Source organism: Lacerta agilis, chromosome 5, assembly GCF_009819535.1.
Source record: "Lacerta agilis isolate rLacAgi1 chromosome 5, rLacAgi1.pri, whole genome shotgun sequence".
In the NCBI taxonomy this organism is placed as follows: Eukaryota; Metazoa; Chordata; class Lepidosauria; order Squamata; family Lacertidae; genus Lacerta; species Lacerta agilis.
Genome location: NC_046316.1, coordinates 91,166,268 through 91,188,199, shown reverse-complemented (window position 1 = coordinate 91,188,199; position 21,932 = coordinate 91,166,268). Strand labels below are relative to the sequence as shown.

Sequence of the window (21,932 nt, the reverse complement as noted above, 5' to 3'; positions counted from 1 at the left end):
GCAGGTCTCAATTTCAAAATAACCCACCAATAAAAGATGAAGCATAAATATTAAACAGAATCACGAGTGACAGTGGGTTTTTCTTTTGGGAAAACAGGTTGCAAACAAACTTTATTATAACAGATGTAAACACAGAGTTTAGGTTCTTCTTCCACAGAAATGTAACAAACAGTGAGACTATTCACAATGCAGTGCTGTTTCTTTTTATTAAAACATATACTGTCTCAAGTTATAGGCTGCATGCTGTTCAGGCTTAAGGTCACTTTCTTTTACGCATCTTCCATAGATCAGACTTCTCCACACACACTTCAGGAACGTAGGATTTTAACTGGACTGTTTCCTTACAGACCCCCAAATCCTCCTTGGCCTTGGAATCACTGAAGTGTAGGCGAGTTCCCACAAAGCAAGAACCTTTACTGAACCACATAACTGGAAAACAGGGGCAAAGCAACTGCTTTTATACATTCCTGGAAGCCTGGACCACTCCCACTCCCAACGTGATTGGCTGTCTAAACTTCCAAGCTGCGAATCACGACTCAGATCTCAAGGGCCAATGGCAGAGGCCCAAATCCTGAAATGTTCTGAGACTGGACATCATGTATTGAATCAGAACAAAGGAGCTCAGAATCCTTAGTCTAGACTCAAGCTCAGGCAAACACAGATCACTGAATACATTACAGTCACTACTGCCCTTTCCTGTCAGAGTTTTTTTTTTCCTGTGAACACCATGTGGGACTGTGTCTTGTCTATTTTTTTAACACTGTTCTGCAATTCAGAACCTGAGAGCATATACTAAAGAGTTCTCGGCTCTCCTCAGCTCTTCCATTTGTCAGAACAAACTCTCCTGACAAAAACCCCCTAATAGACACCACGAATCCCCCACACAATTTCAAAGATTGACCTTAAGGTTCTTTAAAGGAGGGAAAGGGGGGGGCAAGGGAGAGGCTTGAAATGGCTCACCCACCATTACTGTCAAGACAAGATGGGGGAGAATCTTAAAAGTTTGGAAGGAGGAAAGACAGTTGCCTTGGCTAATAGGAGCTATTCGAGATATTAAAGGTAAAGGGACCCCTGACCATTAGGTCCACTCGTGTCCGACTCTGGGGTTGCGGCGCTCATCTCGCTTTATTGGCTGAGGGAGCCGGCGTACAGCTTCTGGGTCACGTGGCCAGCATGACTAAGCCGCTTCTGGCGAACCAGAGCAGCGCACGGAAATGCCGTTGACCTTCCCGCCGGAGCGGTACCTATTTATCTACTTGCACTTTGACGTGCTTTTGAACTGCTAGGTGGGCAGGAGCTGGGACCGAGCAGCGGGAGCTCACCCCTCGAACTGCCGACCTTCTGTTCAGCAAGCCCTAGGCTCTGTGGTTTAACCCACAGCACCACCCGCGCCCTGGTTCACGATATTAGGAGCATCTATAACAGAAGGCGCAGGAAGGAGCTGGCCTGGGTGAGTCAACAGTGTGATGCAGCAGCTAAAAAAGCCAATGCAATTCTGGGATGCATCAATAGGAGTATAGCATCTAGATCAAGGGAAGTAATAGTACCAATATATTCTGCTCTGGTCAGACCTCACCTGGAACACTGTGTCCAGTTCTGGGCACCACAGTTCAAGAAAGACACTGACAAGCTGGAACGTGTCCAGAGGAGGGCAACCAAAATGGTCCAAGGCCTGGAAACGATGCCTTATGAGGAACGGCTTAGGGAGCTGGGTATGTTTAGCCTGGAGAAGAGAAGGTTAAGGGGTGATATGATAGCCATGTTCAAATATATAAAAGGATGTCATATAGAGGAGGGTGAAAGGTTGTTTTCTGCTGCTCCAGAGAAGCGGACACGGGGCAATGGATTCAAACTACAAGAAGGAAGATTCCACCTAAACATTAGGAAGAACTTCCTGACAGTGAGAGCTGTTCGGCAGTGGAATTTGCTGCCAAGGAGTGTGGTGGAGTCTCCTTCTTTGGAGGTCTTTAAACGGAGGCTTGACAGCCATCTGTCAGGAATGCTTTGCTGGTGTTTCCTGCTTGGCAGGGGTTGGACTAGATGGCCCTTGTGGTCTCTTCCAACTCTAGGATTCTATGATTCTAATAGGAGCTGTTCGAGATATTAAAGGTAAAGGGACCCCTGACCATTAGGTCCACTCGTGTCCGACTCTGGGGTTGCGGCGCTCATCTCGCTTTATTGGCTGAGGGAGCCGGCGTACAGCTTCTGGGTCACGTGGCCAGCATGACTAAGCCGCTTCTGACGAACCAGAGCAGCGCACGGAAATGCCGTTTACCTTCCCGCCGGAGCAGTACCTATTTATCTACTTGCACTTTGACGTGCTTTTGAACTGCTAGGTGGGCAGGAGCTGGGACCGAGCAGCGGGAGCTCACCCCGTTGCAGGGATTCGAACCGCCAACCTTCTGACCAGCAAGCCCTAGGCTCTGTGGTTTAACCCACAGCGCCACCCGCGTCCTGGTTCGAGATATTAGGAGCATCTATAACAGAAGGCACAGGAAGGAGCTGGCCTGGGTGAAAGCAGGAAATTGAGACAAAAGTTTAGGCAGAGCACAAAAAGAGTGTGAACAAGACAAATGAAAAGAAGCAATGGGAGAGGAGAAACAGTTGGGGGGGAGAGAAAGCAGGCTTAAAAAGTGAGGACTGGAGACTTGAAACCAATGCGGGGGTTGATCCACTGCCATAAGCCATGGTTCCTTGGAACTGGAATATTGTGCACTTCCTGTTGCCAGCAGCAGTTGTGAAACTCCCCAGGGTGGGGTCTGGTAAGGGGAGGAATCTGGGTGCCACTAATGATGGTTTGCAGCTGTCCGGGTGTCCAAAGGTCTCCCTGGGTTTAGTCTTATAAGTCACAGAGCTTCCTGAAATCTCTCCCGCTCACCCTGAAACTGCTCCGCTCCATTTGCAGCAATGTGGCTCTCCGGACTGGCTCTCTGCCTGGGGCTGGCATTCGCTGGTGCCATCATCCCAGGTAATGTGGCAGGGTTGTGAGGCTTGCGTCTCCCCATCATCCACCCTATTGGGTTGGTACCAGAGCTTAGGGAGATGGATATGACCAGGGTGCAGAAAGAGTAAGTAGGGTGTTCGGGTCATGCCCAGGGTCTCCTGGGGTGTCCTCAGAATGGGCAGGTTGGACGTATCAAGAGAGATCTCCCCACCTGCCTGCTTGCTACTCTCATGTCTGGGATTTGTGAGGGAAATTGCCCCACTTGAATTATTGCCTGGTGTGTGCTGTGAAGTTCAGGGGCGCTCAGCGATTTTGGAGTGGGTCGCGATTATGGAGTGGGTCTCTTTTGTTGCAGTTCCCACATGCTATGGAACCCCCTGAAACATGACCCAAAGTCATTGAAATACATCAGAGTGGACTCAATTTCCTTGCAGGTTTTAAAGCAGAGGTTGGATGGCCATCTGTCACGGATGCTTTAGCTGTGACTCCTGCATTGCAGGGGTCTGGACACTGAGGCCCACCTCCGAGGGCATGCTGGCGGTTCCCTCACTGCGAGAAGTGAGGTTACAGGGAACCAGGCAGAAGGCCGTCTCGGTGGTGGCGCCTGCCCTGTGGAATGCCCTCCCATCAGATGTCAAGGAAATAAACAACTATCTGAATTTTAGAAGACATCTGAAGGCAGTCCTGTTTAGGGAAGTTTTTAATGTTTGATGTTTTATTGTGTGTTTAAAATTCTGTTGAGAGCCACCTAGAGTAGCTGGGGAAACCCAGCCAGATGGGCGGTGTATTAATAATAATAATAATAATAATAATAATAATAATAATAAATTATTATTAGATGACCCTCAATCTTATGATTCAATGAACTTCTGTGGTCACTGTATACAGATCAGCATATTTCACCCCTTCCAATAGAACATAAAGGGTTCTCCGTTCTGTTTTCTTATTAAAGTATTCTTCCATCGCTTCCCTTCCCCAATCGGTATGTGCAATGTGGAACTGTCTTTCATGATGTTTATCTGGTCATTCATTAATAGTTGTGATACACCTGGCTTCTCTCCAATATGTTGGAACGTGGAACGTGTCCAGAGGAGGGCAACCAAAATGGTCCAAGGCCTGGAAACGATGCCTTATGAGGAACGGCTTAGGGAGCTGGGTATGTTTAGCCTGGAGAAGAGAAGGTTAAGGGGTGATATGATAGCCATGTTCAAAGATATAAAAGGATGTCATATAGAGGAGGGAGAAAGGTTGTTTTCTGCTGCTCCAGAGAAGCGGACACGGGGCAATGGATTCAAACTACAAGAAAGAAGATTCCACCTGAACATTAGGAAGAACTTCCTGACAGTAAGAGCTGTTGGACAGTGGAGTTGGCTGCCAAGGAGTGTGGTGGAGTCTCCTTCTTTGGAGCTCTTTAAGCGGAGGCTTGACAGCCATCTGTCAGGAATGCTTTGATGGTGTTTCCTGCTTGGCAGGGGGTTGGACTGGATGGCCCTTGTGGTCTCTTCCAACTCTAGGATTCTATGATTTTTGTTGCATATCATGTTCCACTAGTCGAGGGTTTACAGATAAATAATTTTGTTATCAGATACTGGGGATATTCTGTTGAATGTCTGTTGAAAAAGAGGATGGGCTCTAAAACTGAAGCAACAAGGTTTTCATCTATTGTAACTTGCATTTTCAACTTCAAACCAATATGTCTGTTTTACTGAGCATATCTCTGGGAGCATGGGGGGGGGGGAAACTTATTTTATTTTTAACATTTCCATACTGCCCTCCAGTTGAAAAAGTCTCAGGGCAGTGTGCCAAAAAAACAAATAGTGAAGATATTAACACTGCAAAATAAAACTGCAGTAGTGCCTATTAAAATTGGAGGGAGGGGACATTCTTGCACCCATGGTTCTGACTCAGTACAAGGCAGCTTCCTATGTTTAAAAATATGTCTCTCTAATTACTACGCACAGCTAAATCAGCTTATGTGTCTACCTTTCTGTCTAAGAGTTCTTACTTTGGAATTATGCTCCCAGCCACAGAAATAACTGAGACAATTGCACATTCCTTCCTTGGTTTCTCCTGCCTCCCATCCCCTCAGGTGTTTTGAATTTTGAATTGTAAGCTCCTTGGGGCGGGGGCCTCTTGTACTCTGCACCTTGTAAGTGTCATGTGCACTGATTTCACTAAGTAAGCGATAAAGAAAGCCAATTAAATTTCACTCTCTATAATAATCCTAAAATAGACACTTGTTTTGGCTGCCAGGAAAAACATATTGAGTGTAATAAAATTTATCAAGGTTCAATAGTGATTGCCTGGATGATTCAGTCCAAAGTCTACGGCTCCATTTGGAGCAGGTGTTTGAAGTTGAAATAAGCAAGTTCTATACCTGGAGCAAGTTCTCCATTCACTGTGTTTGTTTTTAGTATTTGGTTGAAAGAAAAAAATGTAGGTATGGTAAAATAAAAAGGAGAATTCCCTGGTTGCCTAGATCAAGGCTTGGGGCAAGTACCCTTTGGTGGGAGAGCCCCAACAGAGATTCAAAATCACAAAACAGGCAGCAAAGTAAAGCGTGGAAATGTAGGCTGCTCAACCTTTAAAATATCCCCTTCTAAGTTGCTTCCAAAGTTCCTCTTCCCTTAGCATAGAAAGAGACCACACATTTGGTAAGGTAAAAATGGTTTACTTACAAACTCTTCAAAGGTCAGATTCATGTGCTTTTCCATACAGCAGCAAGAAAAGACAGGCAGTATAACTTCGGTTCCAAAATAGTAAATGTTTCTCAATTATTTGTAGAGAAACACAACGATGGATTGCTGAAGCCACACAGTCGAAGCTTGGAGCATCGTGCTTAGACCTCTTTATTGGTAGGGTTTGCATAGTGGAAGAGTAGGAAGTGGGAGAACAGGGAGTTTGGTAAACCAAGCTGAGGGGAAGCGGTCAAGCTAAGCCTGGCAAGACAGCTTACTTTATGGTCTTAACCCCTTCATGCAGTAATTAGACTTGAACATGTTGGTTATATGAGGCTGGTTTATCCCACACACTGTTCATTCCTAGTCCTCCAGGCCCCGACACTCCTCTTTTTCTGGGGATTTGATATGCAATCTCTCCCTCACCAGTTAATTACAGGTTGCATGTGCTTACTAAGGTTGCTTCCAGGCTGCCAGTATTTTGCAGGAGGAATACGAGCACATACTAGACCTTAAGGTCTGTGCAGTTGAAGTGGCTCTGCTTTCCACTTTTTTCCACAACAACAAACTTTGTGCAGTTTGGAAACTGACAAGCAAGCAGGTGTGCTGAAAAGTGTGTGGTCAGCAAACGTTGATCCAGTTCTGGGCACCCCAGTTTAAGAATGATATTGACAATCTGGAACATGTGCAGAGGAGAGCAACCAAGATGATAAAGGATCTGGAAATCAAGCCATATGAGGAGCAGTTGAGGGAACTGGGTATGTTCTGTCCGGATATGAGGAGTCTTGAGAGGAAATACGATAGCCATCTTCAAATATCTAAAGGGCTGTCACATGGAAGATGAAGCAAGCTTATTTCTGCAGTTCCAGAGGGTAGGAACCCAACCAATGGATTTAAATTGCAAAGAGGAGATTCCGACTAAACATCAGGAAGAACTTTCTGACAGTAAGAGCTGCTTGGCAGTGGAACAGACCACACCCCCTTGGAAGGCGGTGGACTCTCCTTCTTTGGAGATTTTAAGCAGAGGTTGGATGGCTATCTCTTGTTGATGATATAGCTGAGATTACTGCATTGCAGGGGGTTGGACTAGATGACCCTCAGGAATCCCCTCCAATTCTACAATTCTATGATTCTGAAGGCTGATCGCCGTAGAATTGATGCTTTTGAATTATGGTGCTGGAGGAGACTCTTGAGAGTCCCATGGACTGCAAGAAGATCAAACCTATCCATTCTCAAAGAAATCAGCCCTGAGTACTCACTAGAAGGACAGATCCTGAAGTTGAGGCTCCAGTACTTTGGCCACCTCATGAGAAGAGAAGACTCCCTGGAAAAGACCCTGATGTTGGGAAAGATGGAGGGCACAAGGAGAAGGGGACGACAGAGGATGAGATGGTTGGACAGTGTTCTCGAAGCTACTAACATGAGTTTGGCCAAACTGCGGGAGGCAGTGAAGGATAGGCGTGCCTGGCGTGCTCTGGTCCATGGGGTCACGAAGAGTCGGACACGACTGAACGACTGAACAACAATGATTCTGTGCTTCTATGAATGGGAAGGTGTATATTCTCCCTGCAGACAAATTAGTACTAACCAGATATAATCTATCCTTTGTGTAGGCTTTGTGGAAGCAGATCAGGATGAAGTTCAATAAACCAGTCATCTGGAGGAGCCATAAGAAAGGTTTGCACTGCCAACCCTAATTCCTGGTTGTTGTTTTCTGTTCCTCAAGCTCAAGAGGAGAAGCCCTCCTTCTGGAACGAGCAGGCTCTCAAGGCCATCCAGAAAGCCCTGAGCCTCCATCCCCGGCACTACAAAGCTAAGAACCTCATCCTCTTCCTGGGAGATGGTAAGTGGGTTGCGCTCCCCTGTCTGTGTAACATGAGCGAGAATAAATTCTTTTCTCTGTGCATTCAGAACTAAGCGCACACAGAACAATCTCAGCCCCCAAGTCAGCACTCCCAAGCCGAGGCTTCCCCAACCTGATGCTTTGCTGATGCTGTTGGGCTCCAAAACGCCTGGAGGGCACCAGGTTGGGAACAGTGGTGTAGAATGGATTGCCAGATCCCGGGGCAGCACGGAAGGAGGGAAGCTGACAGAGTACGCTTGCGCATTCAACTGCCTAATGCAGTGATTGCCAAACTTGCCCCTCCAGCTGTTTTGGGACTACAATTCCCATCATCCCTGACCACTGGTCCTGCTAGCTAGGGATTATGGGAGTTGTAGTCCTAAAACAGCTGGAGGACCAAGTTTGGCCATCACTGGCCTAATGGCTTCCACGTCACCCAGGAGATCATAACCACAGAGATAAGAAAAGAAAAACCATTCCGTTGTCTGGAGAGGTCACTTCCTGGTTCTAGGAGAAGCTGTTTTCAACAGAAACACACAGCTGTATTGTGACGGAAGCACACAGCTGTATTGAGGCAGCACCAGGTGTTGGGATTCTGCGCCCCTAACAATTTTGTGCCCAGGGCAACCGCCCCGTGGCCCCCCATGCTACGCCACTGGTTGGGAAGTCTGCATAGTCAAACAAGCTCCTTTCCCTGAGCCTTGCATTTCCAAGAGCCAACCCCAAGGATGCAGAAGCTCGCTTTCCTCCTGCCCGTGCATCCAGGTGGTGTGTGATGCTGATAAACCGATTTGGACAGGAGAATCTATATCAAGGGAAATGCTATCAGTGCATTAATGGCTCTCATTAACTGGCATTAAATGTGATCGTTCAGAAGGTGTGTCCCGTAATGATTTCCTGGTCGTGTCGTCAATAGTCTTCTTTGGACTCTTGACGTGCACAATTCAGGGAAACTCTGGTTCCAAAGTCAGGAAGGAAACAATTCCGGAGGCAGCGGAGATTATGGGAACTGATGCTTATGCAAATTAAGTGAGATAAATTAAGAGCGTAAGAAGATCGGGCCGAAGTCCCACCTATTTCAGCAATAATTTCTCACACTGGCCAACTAGATGCCTAAGGGAAGGTCGCAAGCAGACCATGAGTGCAAAGTCAATGTGTCACTCTTTTTATAACAATTTTATTAATTTTATTGATTTTATTAATTTTATTAATTTTATTAATTTTGAATTACAATCCAATAATAGCCTCTTTCTAACAATACCAAAGTATAATACAGTTACTAATACCAATCGTTCAAATACCAAATTATATAATTTAGGTGCTGCCACAACCCTGCATGCTAGAATTGATGGTTTGATTATTTTCTTTATTTCTGCGTTCCAAAATCTTATTAATTTCAATTACATATCGGTCAAAGTAATAATCTCTTATACAACAACTGCAATATTAATAATTTCTATTCGTGCAACCTCTTTGCCTCTGGTCAAAAACTGGGGTGCAAGGAGTGGGGACCCTGAACTGTCACAGGGGCCCCTTCACAGCCAGCAATGAGCTCTGCGTAACCCCTGCCATCTCCTTCAATTGGGTTGTTCCATGACAGATCTCCACAAATTTTCCAAGAGTTTGCGTTTTTGGGATCTGCCTGAGGACTTGTGCGAACTCATCGTTATTCCTCTTTGTTATGACTTCTGTTTAAAAGGGGAGGCATACATCAGCCACAGCAGAACAGCCTTTACAACAGCTGTGGTTCTGACTCTCAAACTTTGTGATTGTTGAAATATATAACCCCCCCCAAAAAATTAATCAATTTGAGTCATGCAACTCAAATTGGGGACCCAGCTACATTAGTAAAAAAAAAAAAATCACCAGCATTTTGAATGTGTTATAAACATGCAACACCAGGTGGCAATGGAGAGCAAAAAAAATTCTTTATGATTTTCCATAGTGGTTCCCCCCCTTTTGTTACAACAGTTTAATTTCTGACTTATTTATAGCATTTTATTCCTGTGTATAGATCCACCCTGGGTCTACTAGTCCCCACTTTTTTTTAAGCAATGTATTTCTGGGGGCCCTCTGAGATTGGGGACCCTGGAGTATAAGCTTCATTAGTTTCATAGTTGATCCGAAGCACCAATCCCTCTTTCAAACCATCTTTCCTTCTGCTGCCTTAAGCTGGGTTATTTTTTTGTTTTGGTGAAGTCAGGGAGTGTGAAATGGATTTCGTTTCTCGGGGAGGAAACTGCTCTGGGAACACTGTGTACTGAGGGGGTTATGAGGTGTTTGTGTCAGGATCCTGTGGGCTGCAAAACTTCTCACTCTGTCTCCCTGTCAGGCATGGGCCTCCCCACCATCACCGCCACCCGCATCCTGAAGGGAGAGTTGGCGAACCAGCTGAGCCCCCAGTTGCCTCTGACGATGGACGCCTTCCCTTACGTGGCTCTTTCCAAGGTGCCTTCCATCTGCGCTTGACCCTGCAGTTCTGGGGGGAACAAATGGCTTTCCGGGAATCGTGCCTTCCTTTCCGCTGAGAAAGTTCTTTTTCTCTACTTGAGGCCGATCAGGCAGTAATTCAGCAGGTGAAGCCTGTACTCTTTGGGCGAGGCTCATAGCTCAAGCTCACAACTTGCATTCATGCAACTGCCAAGTGCAGTCTTAAGCAAGTTGGTTTGGGGAGCATTTCAGGAAGAGGTGGCAGAGAGTCAGTAAAGGCATATCCGGCGCCGCGGTGCAAAGATCCCTCCAGCACACACACACCCCCCATTTCCCACAGTTGTCAACCTCGGAGGCTTGGGAAGGAAGTTGCCATTACCCATTAATGGGAATTAAGAGGTATATTACAAATGCTGACCACGGTACTCCGACATCAGAGGGGGAAACGGATTTTGAGAATGGAAGAAATACTTAGGTTTAGGTTTATGGTAAAATGTGTTGATTTTTATAGTTTTGAAGGGAATCAGAAGGAACAATGGCTACAGCTTTACTAAGTTAAATGAAGAAAGGATATAAGAAGTTATGAATTGGAATATGATATTTTATTTGATAAGAACAAGTTGTATGATTCAAGTTATGTTGGTTATAACTGTAAGACTGAGATTAGATGTAAGAATTAGGATTTTACAATGTTACAAAGTTACTAGAGAAGATTAGTAATGAACGCATAAGAGAGGATGTGAGGAAGTCCCAGGTTTAGGATTTTAAAGAAGAGAAGGATGGTTAAATAATTGTATTTTTTGTTGGTGTGTTTTTGTGTAGTGTGTGTATTGTGTGTTTTTGTATTTTGTTTAATTTGATTTTGAAAAAGCCAATAAATTCTTATTAAAAGTATATATATTTAAAAAAAGGAAGTTGCATGCCCGCCAGCCATATAGTTGGCGGGGCGCAGCTTCCATTCTCAGCCTCTGCAGGGATCGCTCTCCTCCCAACAGCTCAGTGGAGGGTGTGAGAGGGCAGCCTTTAAGCTTCTTCCTAGCCATGTCTCCTTTGGTTTTGGCAGACGTACAACGTGGACCGGCAAGTGCCCGACAGTGCTGGCACCGCCACCGCCTACCTCTGTGGGGTGAAGGGCAACTACAAAACCATTGGGCTGAATGCAGCTGCTCGGGTTAGCCAGTGTAACACAACAGTTGGCAACGAAGTCGTGTCTGTGATGCAGAGAGCCTGTGCAGCTGGTAAGATGGAGGGCACAGGTGGAGAAACATAGTCGCATTCACAGGAGGGGTGGGATTAAAGCACTGTTATTTCCTCACAAAGAACCCCGGGAACTGTAGTTACTAGTGGGCGCAAACTACAGTTCCCAGGACTCTTTGGGGGAAGCCATGTGCCTTCAATGTATGTTGCGTCAAACACCTGGCCTGCTAGGTCTTCTTGATGCCTTAAGAGAAATGTTTTGAGTCAGGATAGGGCCCCTGGGTCAGAGCCTTCTTGGGTCTGGAGGTGGAACAGAGCAGTTTGTGGCAGATCCATTTGCCCAAGACGTACAGCTAAAAAGAACATCAGAGGAAGTGGGGTTCAGGGGTTGATGGAATCAATTTGCCACCCCATGGGGGTTGGCAACCATTTTTGTAGCCACCTGGGTGGTTTGTCTGACTAAAGCTCTCCAATGCTTGTAAGGAGTCACAACACCTCCAGACCACCGGGGGCAGCACCCCAACACTTGGTGTTAAGTTGTGGGTGGACACAGCAGACGACACAGTGATTTCCAAGCAGCTCTTGTTATTCTCAGGCTGGAACAGAAGTGAGCTGAAGGCCTCAGCAGCCTGCTTATATAGAACTCAGCTACAAAGCAACAGTAACAACTTTCTGTAGTTACCCAATCCCTGAACGTCAGTTTTCAATCCCTCATTTGCATATGCTGACCTGAGTGAAAACTGCAGCAGGATGAACTATATACACACACCCCTAGTGGCCTAGGGTGGGAACTTCAATACATAACACTTGGTTAGAGAAATTTTTGTGTGTGTCCACCCCCAAACTTAGTTAAGTCTTATTGGGCTCTGGGTTTGCCCTCATACTTGCAAACCCTTAATCCCAGAGATGTAGATGGTAAGCATGGTCCTTTCATACTTAGGGGAGGCACTCAGCACATGCCCAGAAGCATTGTCTTCTCCTTCCTCCAAGTTTCAGATCAAAGACAAAACCCCAGTTCAATGAGGATATCTTTCCTGGCTCCGACAGTCCCTCTTGCAGACAATCTCTCTCTCCACCCAATTTCAGGAAAGTCTGTGGGGATTGTGACCACCACGCGAGTCCAGCATGCGTCACCCTCCGGGAACTATGCCCACGTGGTGAACCGGAACTGGTACTCGGACGCCGACATGCCCGCCTCAGCAATTTCAGAAGGCTGCAAGGACATCGCTCAGCAACTTGTTAAGAACGTCAACCTGACGGTGGGTTGTGGGGAGGGGCAGCAAACCCCCTCCTTTCTGGGCTTGCAGTCCACTCCCGCCCTCTCTGCTCTCTTATCCTGCCTAGGGTAAGCTTTCGCCAACCTGGTGCCCTCTCTCCCCACTTGCGACTCCTTGCAGCTGTAACGCTACGTTCCTCCTTCCTGCCTGGGCTTCTCCTTCTCCCCCATCATGCTTCCAAGCTGACCACACATTCTGAAGTTACATTTTGTACTTTTGTGACTTAGATAGTAGTTATAAACCTGTCCCTCCATTTTTCTGCCATAACTGCTGCTTCAAGACCTAGATTATGTAAGTAAATACTACTTTTACTTCTTCACAAAACAATGTTGTTTTTAAGGGGGAGAAAAAGGGGAGATACCAGGGAAACTTAAAAAGCATCCAGAAGGTTAAATCAACCTTGTTTTAGCTTCCAAGTTTAAGCTGCAAAACATGGTTTTATTCTGTTGATCTCACCCACTCAAGCAAGGAAAGATAAAAACTATATCCTATATCCTCTCCAAGTGCCCAAGTCCATTCCTACGGTGCCCCTCTCGAGGTGTCCTTGCCCTGGGTCCCTTCGAACCTGGGAAATCTCCTGCCAAGGTGGCTCCCCTGAGTGCTTGCTTTCGCTTGTGTGCACATTCACACAACCCTTCCTACTGTTGCATTGGGCAAAAGGCCTATCTTCTGAGCTGCGCCAGTAAAACTCAAGAGACTTGAGAGGAGCTTGGAGGCCGTTTGGTTTTCTTTATTGCAAAGCAATAAGGGTTAGTAAAACAAAATTTCTTTGTTTTGGCCAAGTAGTTTTGTTGTTCGATATCCACCAGGCGCTGATCAATTAAGCTTTTTGCTTTAGAGGGGCCCAACATTAGCAAATGCTGAGCATGTAGACCGCATGAGAGAAGTTTGAGTCTCCCCGTTTTAAACCATGCGCTTTCGTGGGCATCCTGTATCACCTGGGGCAAGAGTCCTGTTGGATTTTGGTTTAAGCGGAGCCAATAATTAAGAGTTCTTTTCCAGATCTGTGTTTCCACAGATCGGAGACCAGCTTCGAGGCGTAGTGCTGCAGTTGGTACACATGGTGGAACGGCAAAGATTTGTCTTAAAAAAATTAGATTTAACTGTTTCAAGAAGATTGCATTGGGTCCCCGTCCAGATTTGGGCCCCATATGTCCAGACAACAGAGAAGGTCGCCAGATTCATTGAGAGGGCAATGAGACTAAGGGCCTCAATTTGAAAGACAACTCAGCATATATGACTAGCCCATGCACCTGAGGTCTATATTTGTCTCGATCAGCTTATCTATATAGCTCTGAGGAACGAGAGTATCTTACCATCTTTACTGACTATTTCAGGCCGCCAAATTAGGGCTTCATTGTCTACCTTATTTCTAGCAGGAACAGAAACGATAACAGGGAAAATCATTTGACTCTCTGAGAACGAGGCCACTATTTGAACGGCCTTTTAGCCTGGGGGTTTCATATGATTTATCAGTATATTTATATATTTGTGTACCTGACTGGTCTTTCTCCAGTATTTTTATCTGTTTTATCTGTATTCTTAGTCGCAATGGCCTGTTGGCTACGTGAATAAAGTTTGATAAAAAAAATAAAAAAATAAAAAATAAGGGTTACAGTCAAATCATTTTCGCAAGCCTGCAACCCCACCCAAAGGTCTGGGCAGGGGTATTTATAACATTTCAGGCAAAGGATTTCAATTTAACCAATCACATTTCATTACCTCATTTCAGTTTAGTACGCATGTCCACCATTACCTCATTGTTAGTTTAATACGCATGCGCAAGAAGCATTACTAACTGAACCTTGCTTTTCAATAATCTGTTACATTCTGTTAGTATGCAATGCAAGGGAACCTGTGTTAGGCTTTTGTACATGTATCAACTTATGTTGTAGCTTATGAATGGCATCTTTGTGTGATTGACGTATTCGCTGTACTACTTTCCCTAGAGGGAAGGTCTCATGCCAAATCACCTGTTTCTTAAAGCAGCAGGTTACCATCTTCTATTAGAGGCACATTCAATGATTCATAGGGGTTCAAATTATCACATTTTTATGGCCCCATGTGACTTTCTTGACAGGTGATCCTGGGCGGCGGCCGGAAGTACATGACTCCAGCGGGCACTCAGGACCCCGAGTACAACACCAACTCCAGCAAGGGCATTCGCCAAGATGGCAAGAACCTCATCACGGAGTGGCTTAACTCCTCGCCAGTAAGTTTATCGCACCGAAATGCTTTTGCTTTCGGAATTGTGGGCTTGACACGAGGATGGGAAGCGGGTGTGTACGTGTTGCGCAACATCATTTGCAATGCATTTTGGCTGTGCACACATTGTACACCTCTGGAGCACGTTTCCCCTTGCAAAGATTTCCGGGCACCGTAGGGTTACAGTTCTCAGCAACCCTTATGAAACTGCAGCGCATGCAATTCTTTGAAGGGTAAAATGTTTTGTTTTGTTTTTTAGATGTCGCTGATGTTTTAGCTGAGATTCCTGAATTGCAGGGGGTGGGACTAGATGACCCTCGGGATCCCTTCCAACTATGATTCTATGGGATAAGAGGTCAATGCCGGGTGTGTCCAAAAGGGGTCTTGTTATTTAGTCTGTGGGTCCCATTGGGCCTCACAGCCAGCCATCAGGAGAGGGATTGTAGCTCAGCAGAAGATTTGTGCTCATGCTTGAATTCAAAAGATTCAATTCTTGGCATCTCCAGTTAAAAGGAGCACATGACAGAGAGCTCTTTCTGCTTCAGCGTTTGGAGAGCGGCTGCCAGCCATGTGGGGAGAATTTCCTCTTGTGGGTTCAAGTATGGGAGCTCACACCCGATTCCCAGTTAGTCTGACTTTATTCAGCAATGCATTTCCGGACGGAGTTTTAACAGTCTGCGAGAGCTTGGGACGCTCTCTGTGTAGGAAAAATATATGCAATCTTTGCTATTTCATTCTCTCCCCTATCCACCTTCTGCCACCCCTTCACCCCACGATATCTCATCCAACCACAATCCTTGGAAACACTTACTCAACTCAATATTTTTTTACTGTATGTGCAGGGCCCTCCTTGCACCTTATCTGGATCTGTTTTTCACTTCAACGGTCAGCCGTTAGGGAACTCCAAAAGTGGCTCTTACCAGTCTTCTGGTCATGTCATGTTCCTGCATACGCGATGCTGGCCTCACTGATAATGGGTTGAACAAAAATTCCACCTCACAGAGCAGACAATATTGGAGTAGACAGGCAAATATTCTCCAAAAGGAAACACATTTTAATCTGTGGTGGATATGGCAAGCTATGTTGGGCCTGAGAGGTTTAGAAAATACCCCCTCAATTCTTTGTGTTTCTTCCTAGGGCACCAAGTACGTCTGGAACCGAACACAGCTGCTGAGTGCCGCAGACGACCCAGCTGTGAGCCGCCTCATGGGTAACGGGTTCAAATCCCCATTTGCCTCCCAGTTTCTTCATCCATGGTGTCTTAGGCAGCTTACAGCTTCAAAGCACATTATTTCCCTCAAAGGATTATGGGCACTGTAGTTCACCCCTCACAGAGTGACAATTCCCAGCAACCCTTAACAAACTACAGTGCTCAGAATTATTTGAGAAAAACTATATGCTTGTAATGTGCTTTAAAGGCACACACAGCCTTATTCAGCCCTGTCTTGAAACGCAAATCACTCACCACTCTTCCCTGTTGCAGCGATTAGAAGCGTTTTTCTCAGAATGCATTTAAGACCGGTTTACACGCACAGGAGAATCAAGCAGAAACCCTGGACAGAACAGCTTCGGGCTGCAGATTTCCCTGTGTCTCTCTTCACGTGTGAATGTTTCCTTGTGTGGGGAGCGAGGGAAGCCCCACGACATGTGTAAAATTCCAGGATTGAGGGTTTTGTGGCATAGCCTTCAGACCTTCTCTCCTCTCACCAGTCCCACCTGCACCCCAAATGGTGCCTTCTGGGAAAAGCTGTAACCCTGGGGTGGGGGGCCATTTTCAGCCCAAGAGGCAAGCTGCTGGGGCCTGTCAATCACCTGACAGCACAACAGATTCAGAGCTCCCGAGGGCTCCTTTGCAGCCATCTCTTTACCTGCCCCACACCTGGCTTCACATATGATGCCCAGGTGGATGTGGCTTGGAGAAAACAGCCTCACATGCCAAGACAGGACCCTGGATAGTTCTGATTTAAGCCAAGAGGCCAGAGGTTGCCCACCTCTGCTGTAGCACTTGGTTCTGCCAGTTTGTGTGAACTGTGGCTTGGAGAGGGCTAGTGTGCTGGCCCCAAGGGTTTGTCTGTGAAGCGAGGTCCAAGTCCAGTCCTGGGTCTAGGGGTCCAAAGGAGGTCAGTCCGGCGGGGAGCAAGGCAGGGAGCAGGTCGAGGTCCAAGGCAGGTTCAGGCACAAGGTTGCAGGTTGAGCACACGCTTGCAACTAAGTTGCTCATGCAACTTGGGCTGGGTCTGGCTGGCTTTTATCTGGCCCTATGCTTAGGGCGGCCCCGATCCTCCGGAGACTCGCCTCTCCTCCGGGCCTGGAGGCGAGCACTCCTCCTGTAGGCACTTAACTCCCTTCGCCTCTCTGCCCTGAGCCTCTGTAGCTCAGGAGAGGCTGGTGGGTTACTGGACCCGGGGGCCGCCTCAGCTTCCTCTGAAGAGGCTGGGAGTGGAGCACCTGCAGGCAATGGGTCCTCCCTCCCATCAGGAGCCAGAGCAGACTCTGCTGATGCCTGCACCTGGGGATCCAGCACAGGTGGGGATCCTTCAGGCTCAAGCCCTGGCCCCGGCTCAGCTGGTTCTGGAGGCGGGGAATCCTGTGCAGGCTGGGATCCCTCAGGTTCAGCATCAGAGTCTGACTCCCAGGCCATCACAGCTAGGAACTCATTCATTCTTCTGACAAATCGTCTGTCTTGGGCTGTTTGGATGCAGAGGAACGGTGGGAGGAACCAGCTAGGGAATCCCCAGGGGAAGAAGACTCAGAACCCGGGGAGTTGTGGTGGGATGACAATGAGTGGACAGACGGATAAGAGAGAGAGGACTGGGGAGAGGAGGTGTCAAAAGCTGAAGACGTAACAGGGCCCAGTGAGTTGGGAGGGTCTGTGGCAGAGAGAAGTCCAGAATCAGAGGCAGAAGCTGTAGCAGGAAACGCCAAGAGGCAGAGATGAGTCAGGCTGCTGAAGAGTCCCAGGTATCTCCTACTCCTCCTGTGACAAGCTCCCCTCTTGCCTGGTCTCCCAGAACTAGGAGAGGCATGAAAAGGGCGGAGGAGAAAATAGCGTCACACAGGTGAAGTCTCAGATTGCTTGGGGGAAACTCTGGAGAGGGCTTAGACAACTGTAGGAAGGCAGGAGTCTTCAGTCTCAGCAACTGCTTCATGGGGACTAGACCTACGGGGACGAGTTGCTGTCCTCATTAGGCCTGACACTCAGCCAAGTCTGCAGAGATCATGTTATTGCTAATAAACACTTAACTCCAACTTTGAATGGTGCGATTTACTCCCAGCTGACTCTTGGCCTTCGTCTCACCCAACGTGCCTCAAAACAGGCCTTTCTCCCGTGATGCACTTAGAACAGGATGTTGTTCTCTCTGTTATCCCCAGGCCTCTTTGAACCTGGCGACATGAAATACGAGCTGGTCCGCAACAACCAGACCGACCCATCTCTGGCGGAGATGACTGAGGCCGCCTTAAAGATTCTCAGCCGCAACCCTAAGGGATTCTACCTCTTCGTTGAAGATAAGTTGGGGCATCTTCTGTGCTGCGTTGACCAGGGTTTGAGTGTGGAAGGCAGATTGGGATCTTGCAGTTAAAAATTTGTAAACAGCCCATTGAAAGGGGGGGGTCCTTTAACTGGGGCGATTGTAGGTGTTTTCCCTGATCCGTCTCCTTCTAAGTTGCCCTTTTCTCCGCACGAGGCAAGATCGACCTTGGACACCACAACGGCATTGCCAAGCAGGCTCTCACCGAGGCAGTGGAGTTCGACAAAGCTATCCAGCGGGCAGGGGAGCTGACGCAAGAAGCCGACACCTTGACTGTGGTGACCGCTGACCATTCCCACGTCTTTGGCTTTGGCGGCTACACGCTGAGAGGCTCCTCCATCTTTGGTATGGGGCTGGCGACGAACGCGCCGATTCTAGTTCTGGTGGGCTCAGCTGGATGTGGGGTGCGGTGGGGTGGAAGGGCCGTAGATAAGGGTTAGAGCGCCTGCCTTGAATGTAGAAGGTCCTATAGGATCTTCACAGAGGACTCTGTGGTCAGACCTCACCTGGAATACTGTGTCCAGTTCTGGGCACCACAGTTCAAGAAGGATACTGACAAGCTGGAAGGTGTCCAGAGGAGGGCAACCAAAATGGTCCAAGGCCTGGAAACGATGCCTTATGAGGAATGGCTTAGGGAGCTGGGTATGTTTAGCCTGGAGAAGAGAAGGTTAAGGGGTGATCTGATAGCCATGTTCAAATATATCAAAGGATGTCATATAGAGGAGGGTGAAAGGTTGTTTTCTGCTGCTCCAGAGAAGCAGACACGGGGCAATGGATTCAAACTACAAGAAAGAAGATTCCACCTAAACATTAGGAAGAACTTCCTGACAGTGAGAGCTGTTCGACATTGGAATTTGCTGCCAAGGAGTGTGGTGGAGTCTCCTTCTTTGGAGGTCTTTAAGCAGAGGCTTGACAGCCATCTGTCAGGAATGCTTTGATGGTGTTTCCTGCTTGGCAGGGGCTTGGACTGGATGGCCCTTGTGGTCTCTTCCAACTCGATGATTCTATGATTCTATGACTGAGGAATCCCATTCTGAAGCCCTGGAGAGTGCAGAGCTACATGGACCGTTGGCCTGACTTAGGCTTGTAGAGTTGGAAGGGACCCTGAGAGTCATCTAGTCCAGCCCTCTGCAATGGGGATGTCTCAGCTAAAGCATCCATGACAGATGATCATTTAATCTCTGCTTCAAAACCTCCAAGGAAAGAGATCCCACAACCTCCCAAGGGAGACCGTTCCACTGTCGGACAGCTCCTCCTTTCAGAAAGTTCTTCCCGATGTTTAGTCGGAATCTCCTTGCATCTTCAAGTCATTGGTATGGGTCCTCCCTCCGGAGCAGCAGAAAACAAGCTTGCTCCCTCTTCCACGTCACAGCCCTTGAGATATTTAAAGATGACTCTCCGATCTCCTCTCAGTCTCCTCTTTTCCAGGCTAAGCATAAGGCAGCTATCTATTTTCCAAAGGCCTTCCATGCAGGTCTTCAGAACTGTGGTCCAAACCACAGCTGCTGGAAGAATATGGTGGTAACAATGCAGAGAGGACGCACAGCTTCTAGGGCTGCATTCCAGAAAGGGCCATGGCTCAGAGAGCAAAGCCTGTGTTTTGCCTGCCAAAGGTCGCAGGTTCAATACCTGGCATCCCCAGTTAGAAAAAAAAAGAGCTGAGAAATACTTCTGCTGTAGATGTTGGAGAGCTTCTGCTGCTCAAAGTATTGAACTAGATGAACTAACAGGCTGAGTGGCCCTCCAGGGATAAAAATCATAGAAGTTGGAAGGGACCCCCGAGGGTCATCTAGTCCCACCCCCTGCAATGCAGGAAACGCAGCTTAAAGCATCCATGACAGACGGCCACCCAACCTCTGCTTTAAAAACTCCAAGGAAGGAGAGTCCACAGGTTCCGTATAGCCCTCGCCACCACCCTCTCCTCGGGTCATGCCTTTCAGTGGCTCTGCTTCACGCCATGGGTGTTTTTGCCTGGCTGGAATGTGCCCTTGAACTCAGACCATGCCTCCTGCTTGTCTGAATGGGGGTTACGGAGGGGTGCGTGTGATTGTGTGCAGAGAACAGCCTCCCGTACAAAGGCAGAACGGGCATGCCCTGCTCCACCCACTTTTGCCCTTTGCCCCGCCCCCACTGGAATTTCTCACTGTCCACTATGCTCCCTCCACAGGCTTGGCCCCTGCATTAGCAGCGGACATGAAGGCGTACACATCCATCGTGTATGGAAACGGGCCGGGCTACCAGATCACCAGCCAGGGCCGCCCCAATTTGACCGAAGAAGAGAGCGGTAAGAGGGATGGCGCTGCTGAATTGGGATGGCCGGGGTGTGTGGTGGTGGCTGGACAGGGCGTGTGGTCAACATTCAAGGCTAGTTTGACTTTACGGCAGGGATTCCAAGGCCACAGCACACGTCACCCAAGGGTGTTAATTGAGACGGTGGTGGTTGTGGCGTTTAACCCTCCCTATGCCATTACAGATCTGAGGTTCAAACACCTCCACCCACTTATTGTTCCACATTAAACGCCTAACCCTCCACTCCATACTTGCTTTCAAGTAACACCCACCCATTCCCCTAAACTAAGGGAGATCCTATTACTGATCTTCCACATTATGTGTGGCCTAGACCCTAAACCTGTCCAGTGTCCTTCGCAGTCGGAGGCAGTAATACTTCTGAAAACCAGTTTCTGGAAACCGCAGGTTTCCACCAAGCATCTGGTTGGCCTCTGTGAGGGTTCCTTGACCTGATCCAGCAGCCTCTTCTTGTGTTCTTCCATTCCTCTTCCCAGAGCGTGATGACTACCACCAGCAAGCTGCCGTGCCCCTTGACTCGGAAACCCATGGGGGCGAGGACGTGGCCATCTTGGCGAAGGGCCCCATGGCTCACCTATTCCATGGGGTGCAGGAGCAGACGTTTGTTGCCCATGTCATGGCATACGCTGCTAGCATAGAACCATACCAGGAGAATGGCCTGGACACTAACTCTGCCAGGTGGACAAAGCCCACCTTGGTGACACTTCTCCTGGCCTCCTTGCTCCTTTGGGCCTGTTAATCCTCCCCTGGATGACAACTCAGGGATACATCTCTTTCCTCCTTCTCTCCTCTGGACAGTGCTTCCAACTCTGATTCCACATAGATTACACCCTCAAGAGCTTTGCTTCTTAAGCCAAACAAGTGTCCTTCATCCTGTTGAAGGCTGAATCAATGAACGTCTTCCATCTTGTTCCACCAAAAGTGGGGTTGGGCTTCCAGTCACGGTGTGAACATGCAGGAGTACATGCAGGGGTATCCCTCATCTCAAGGAAACATGAATTCCACTTCTGACACCAGTGTTGCACACTACCCCCCAATCTCTGAGCAGTGTGAGATTCCAAGGATTCCAGGTGCTTAGGATTCGGAATGAGGAAAAGCAGAGACTGTGGTGCCTCAAAAGAGGGTGACATGCTCAACTTCAGACCTGAGAGCTACCTGGATGTGAACGGTGGGTGGCAGCGCATCAAAGGTATGCTGCCATGAATGCCACGGGGAGACCATGCCCAGCTTCTAGAATGCCAAGCAATGCTCAAACCCTGCAGTGCCCAAAGCAGAAATCAACCCCCCCTTCTCATAATCATTACTAACATTGATAGGAAGAGGCTGGAGCAGTGTGTGTGTGTGTGTGTGTGTGTGTGTGTCAGTGGGTTCCTTGGGCAGCTGACAGGCTCCTTCCCATCAACTGATTCTTCGCTCCATGCCAGTTATCATGGACATGTAACCTGATGCTTCCTAACCCAATCATCACACTTCCACCTGGATTTGCCAGGGGACTGTGCTGAGGAGGGCTGCACTGAGGAA

At 47.8% G+C, this 21,932-nt stretch overlaps 1 protein-coding gene across 1 annotated transcript; it reads left to right on the top strand.

Moving 5' to 3' along the window:
• Nucleotides 1-2,843: 2,843 nt before the first annotated feature.
• LOC117047578 (intestinal-type alkaline phosphatase-like) lies at nt 2,844-21,336 on the top strand. The gene is made up of 11 exons (XM_033150863.1): nt 2,844-2,968; nt 7,349-7,465; nt 9,798-9,913; nt 10,959-11,133; nt 12,179-12,351; nt 14,450-14,581; nt 15,712-15,784; nt 17,947-18,081; nt 18,258-18,449; nt 20,272-20,388; nt 20,888-21,336. The coding sequence occupies exons 1-11, from the start codon at nt 2,908-2,910 to the stop codon at nt 21,148-21,150; spliced, it is 1,554 nt and encodes a 517-aa protein (XP_033006754.1). The 5' UTR covers nt 2,844-2,907; the 3' UTR covers nt 21,151-21,336.
• The last annotated feature ends 596 nt before the right edge of the window (nt 21,337-21,932 follow it).

Coding starts and splice junctions, on each gene's coding strand:
- LOC117047578 (XM_033150863.1), top strand. CDS start 2,908: ATGTGGCTCTCCGGACTGGCTCTCTGCCTGGGGCTGGCATTCGCTGGT. Junction 11,134..12,178: donor GCAGAGAGCCTGTGCAGCTG/GTAAGATGGAGG, acceptor ACCCAATTTCAG/GAAAGTCTGTGGGGATTGTG. Junction 18,450..20,271: donor GAGAGGCTCCTCCATCTTTG/GTATGGGGCTGG, acceptor CTCCCTCCACAG/GCTTGGCCCCTGCATTAGCA.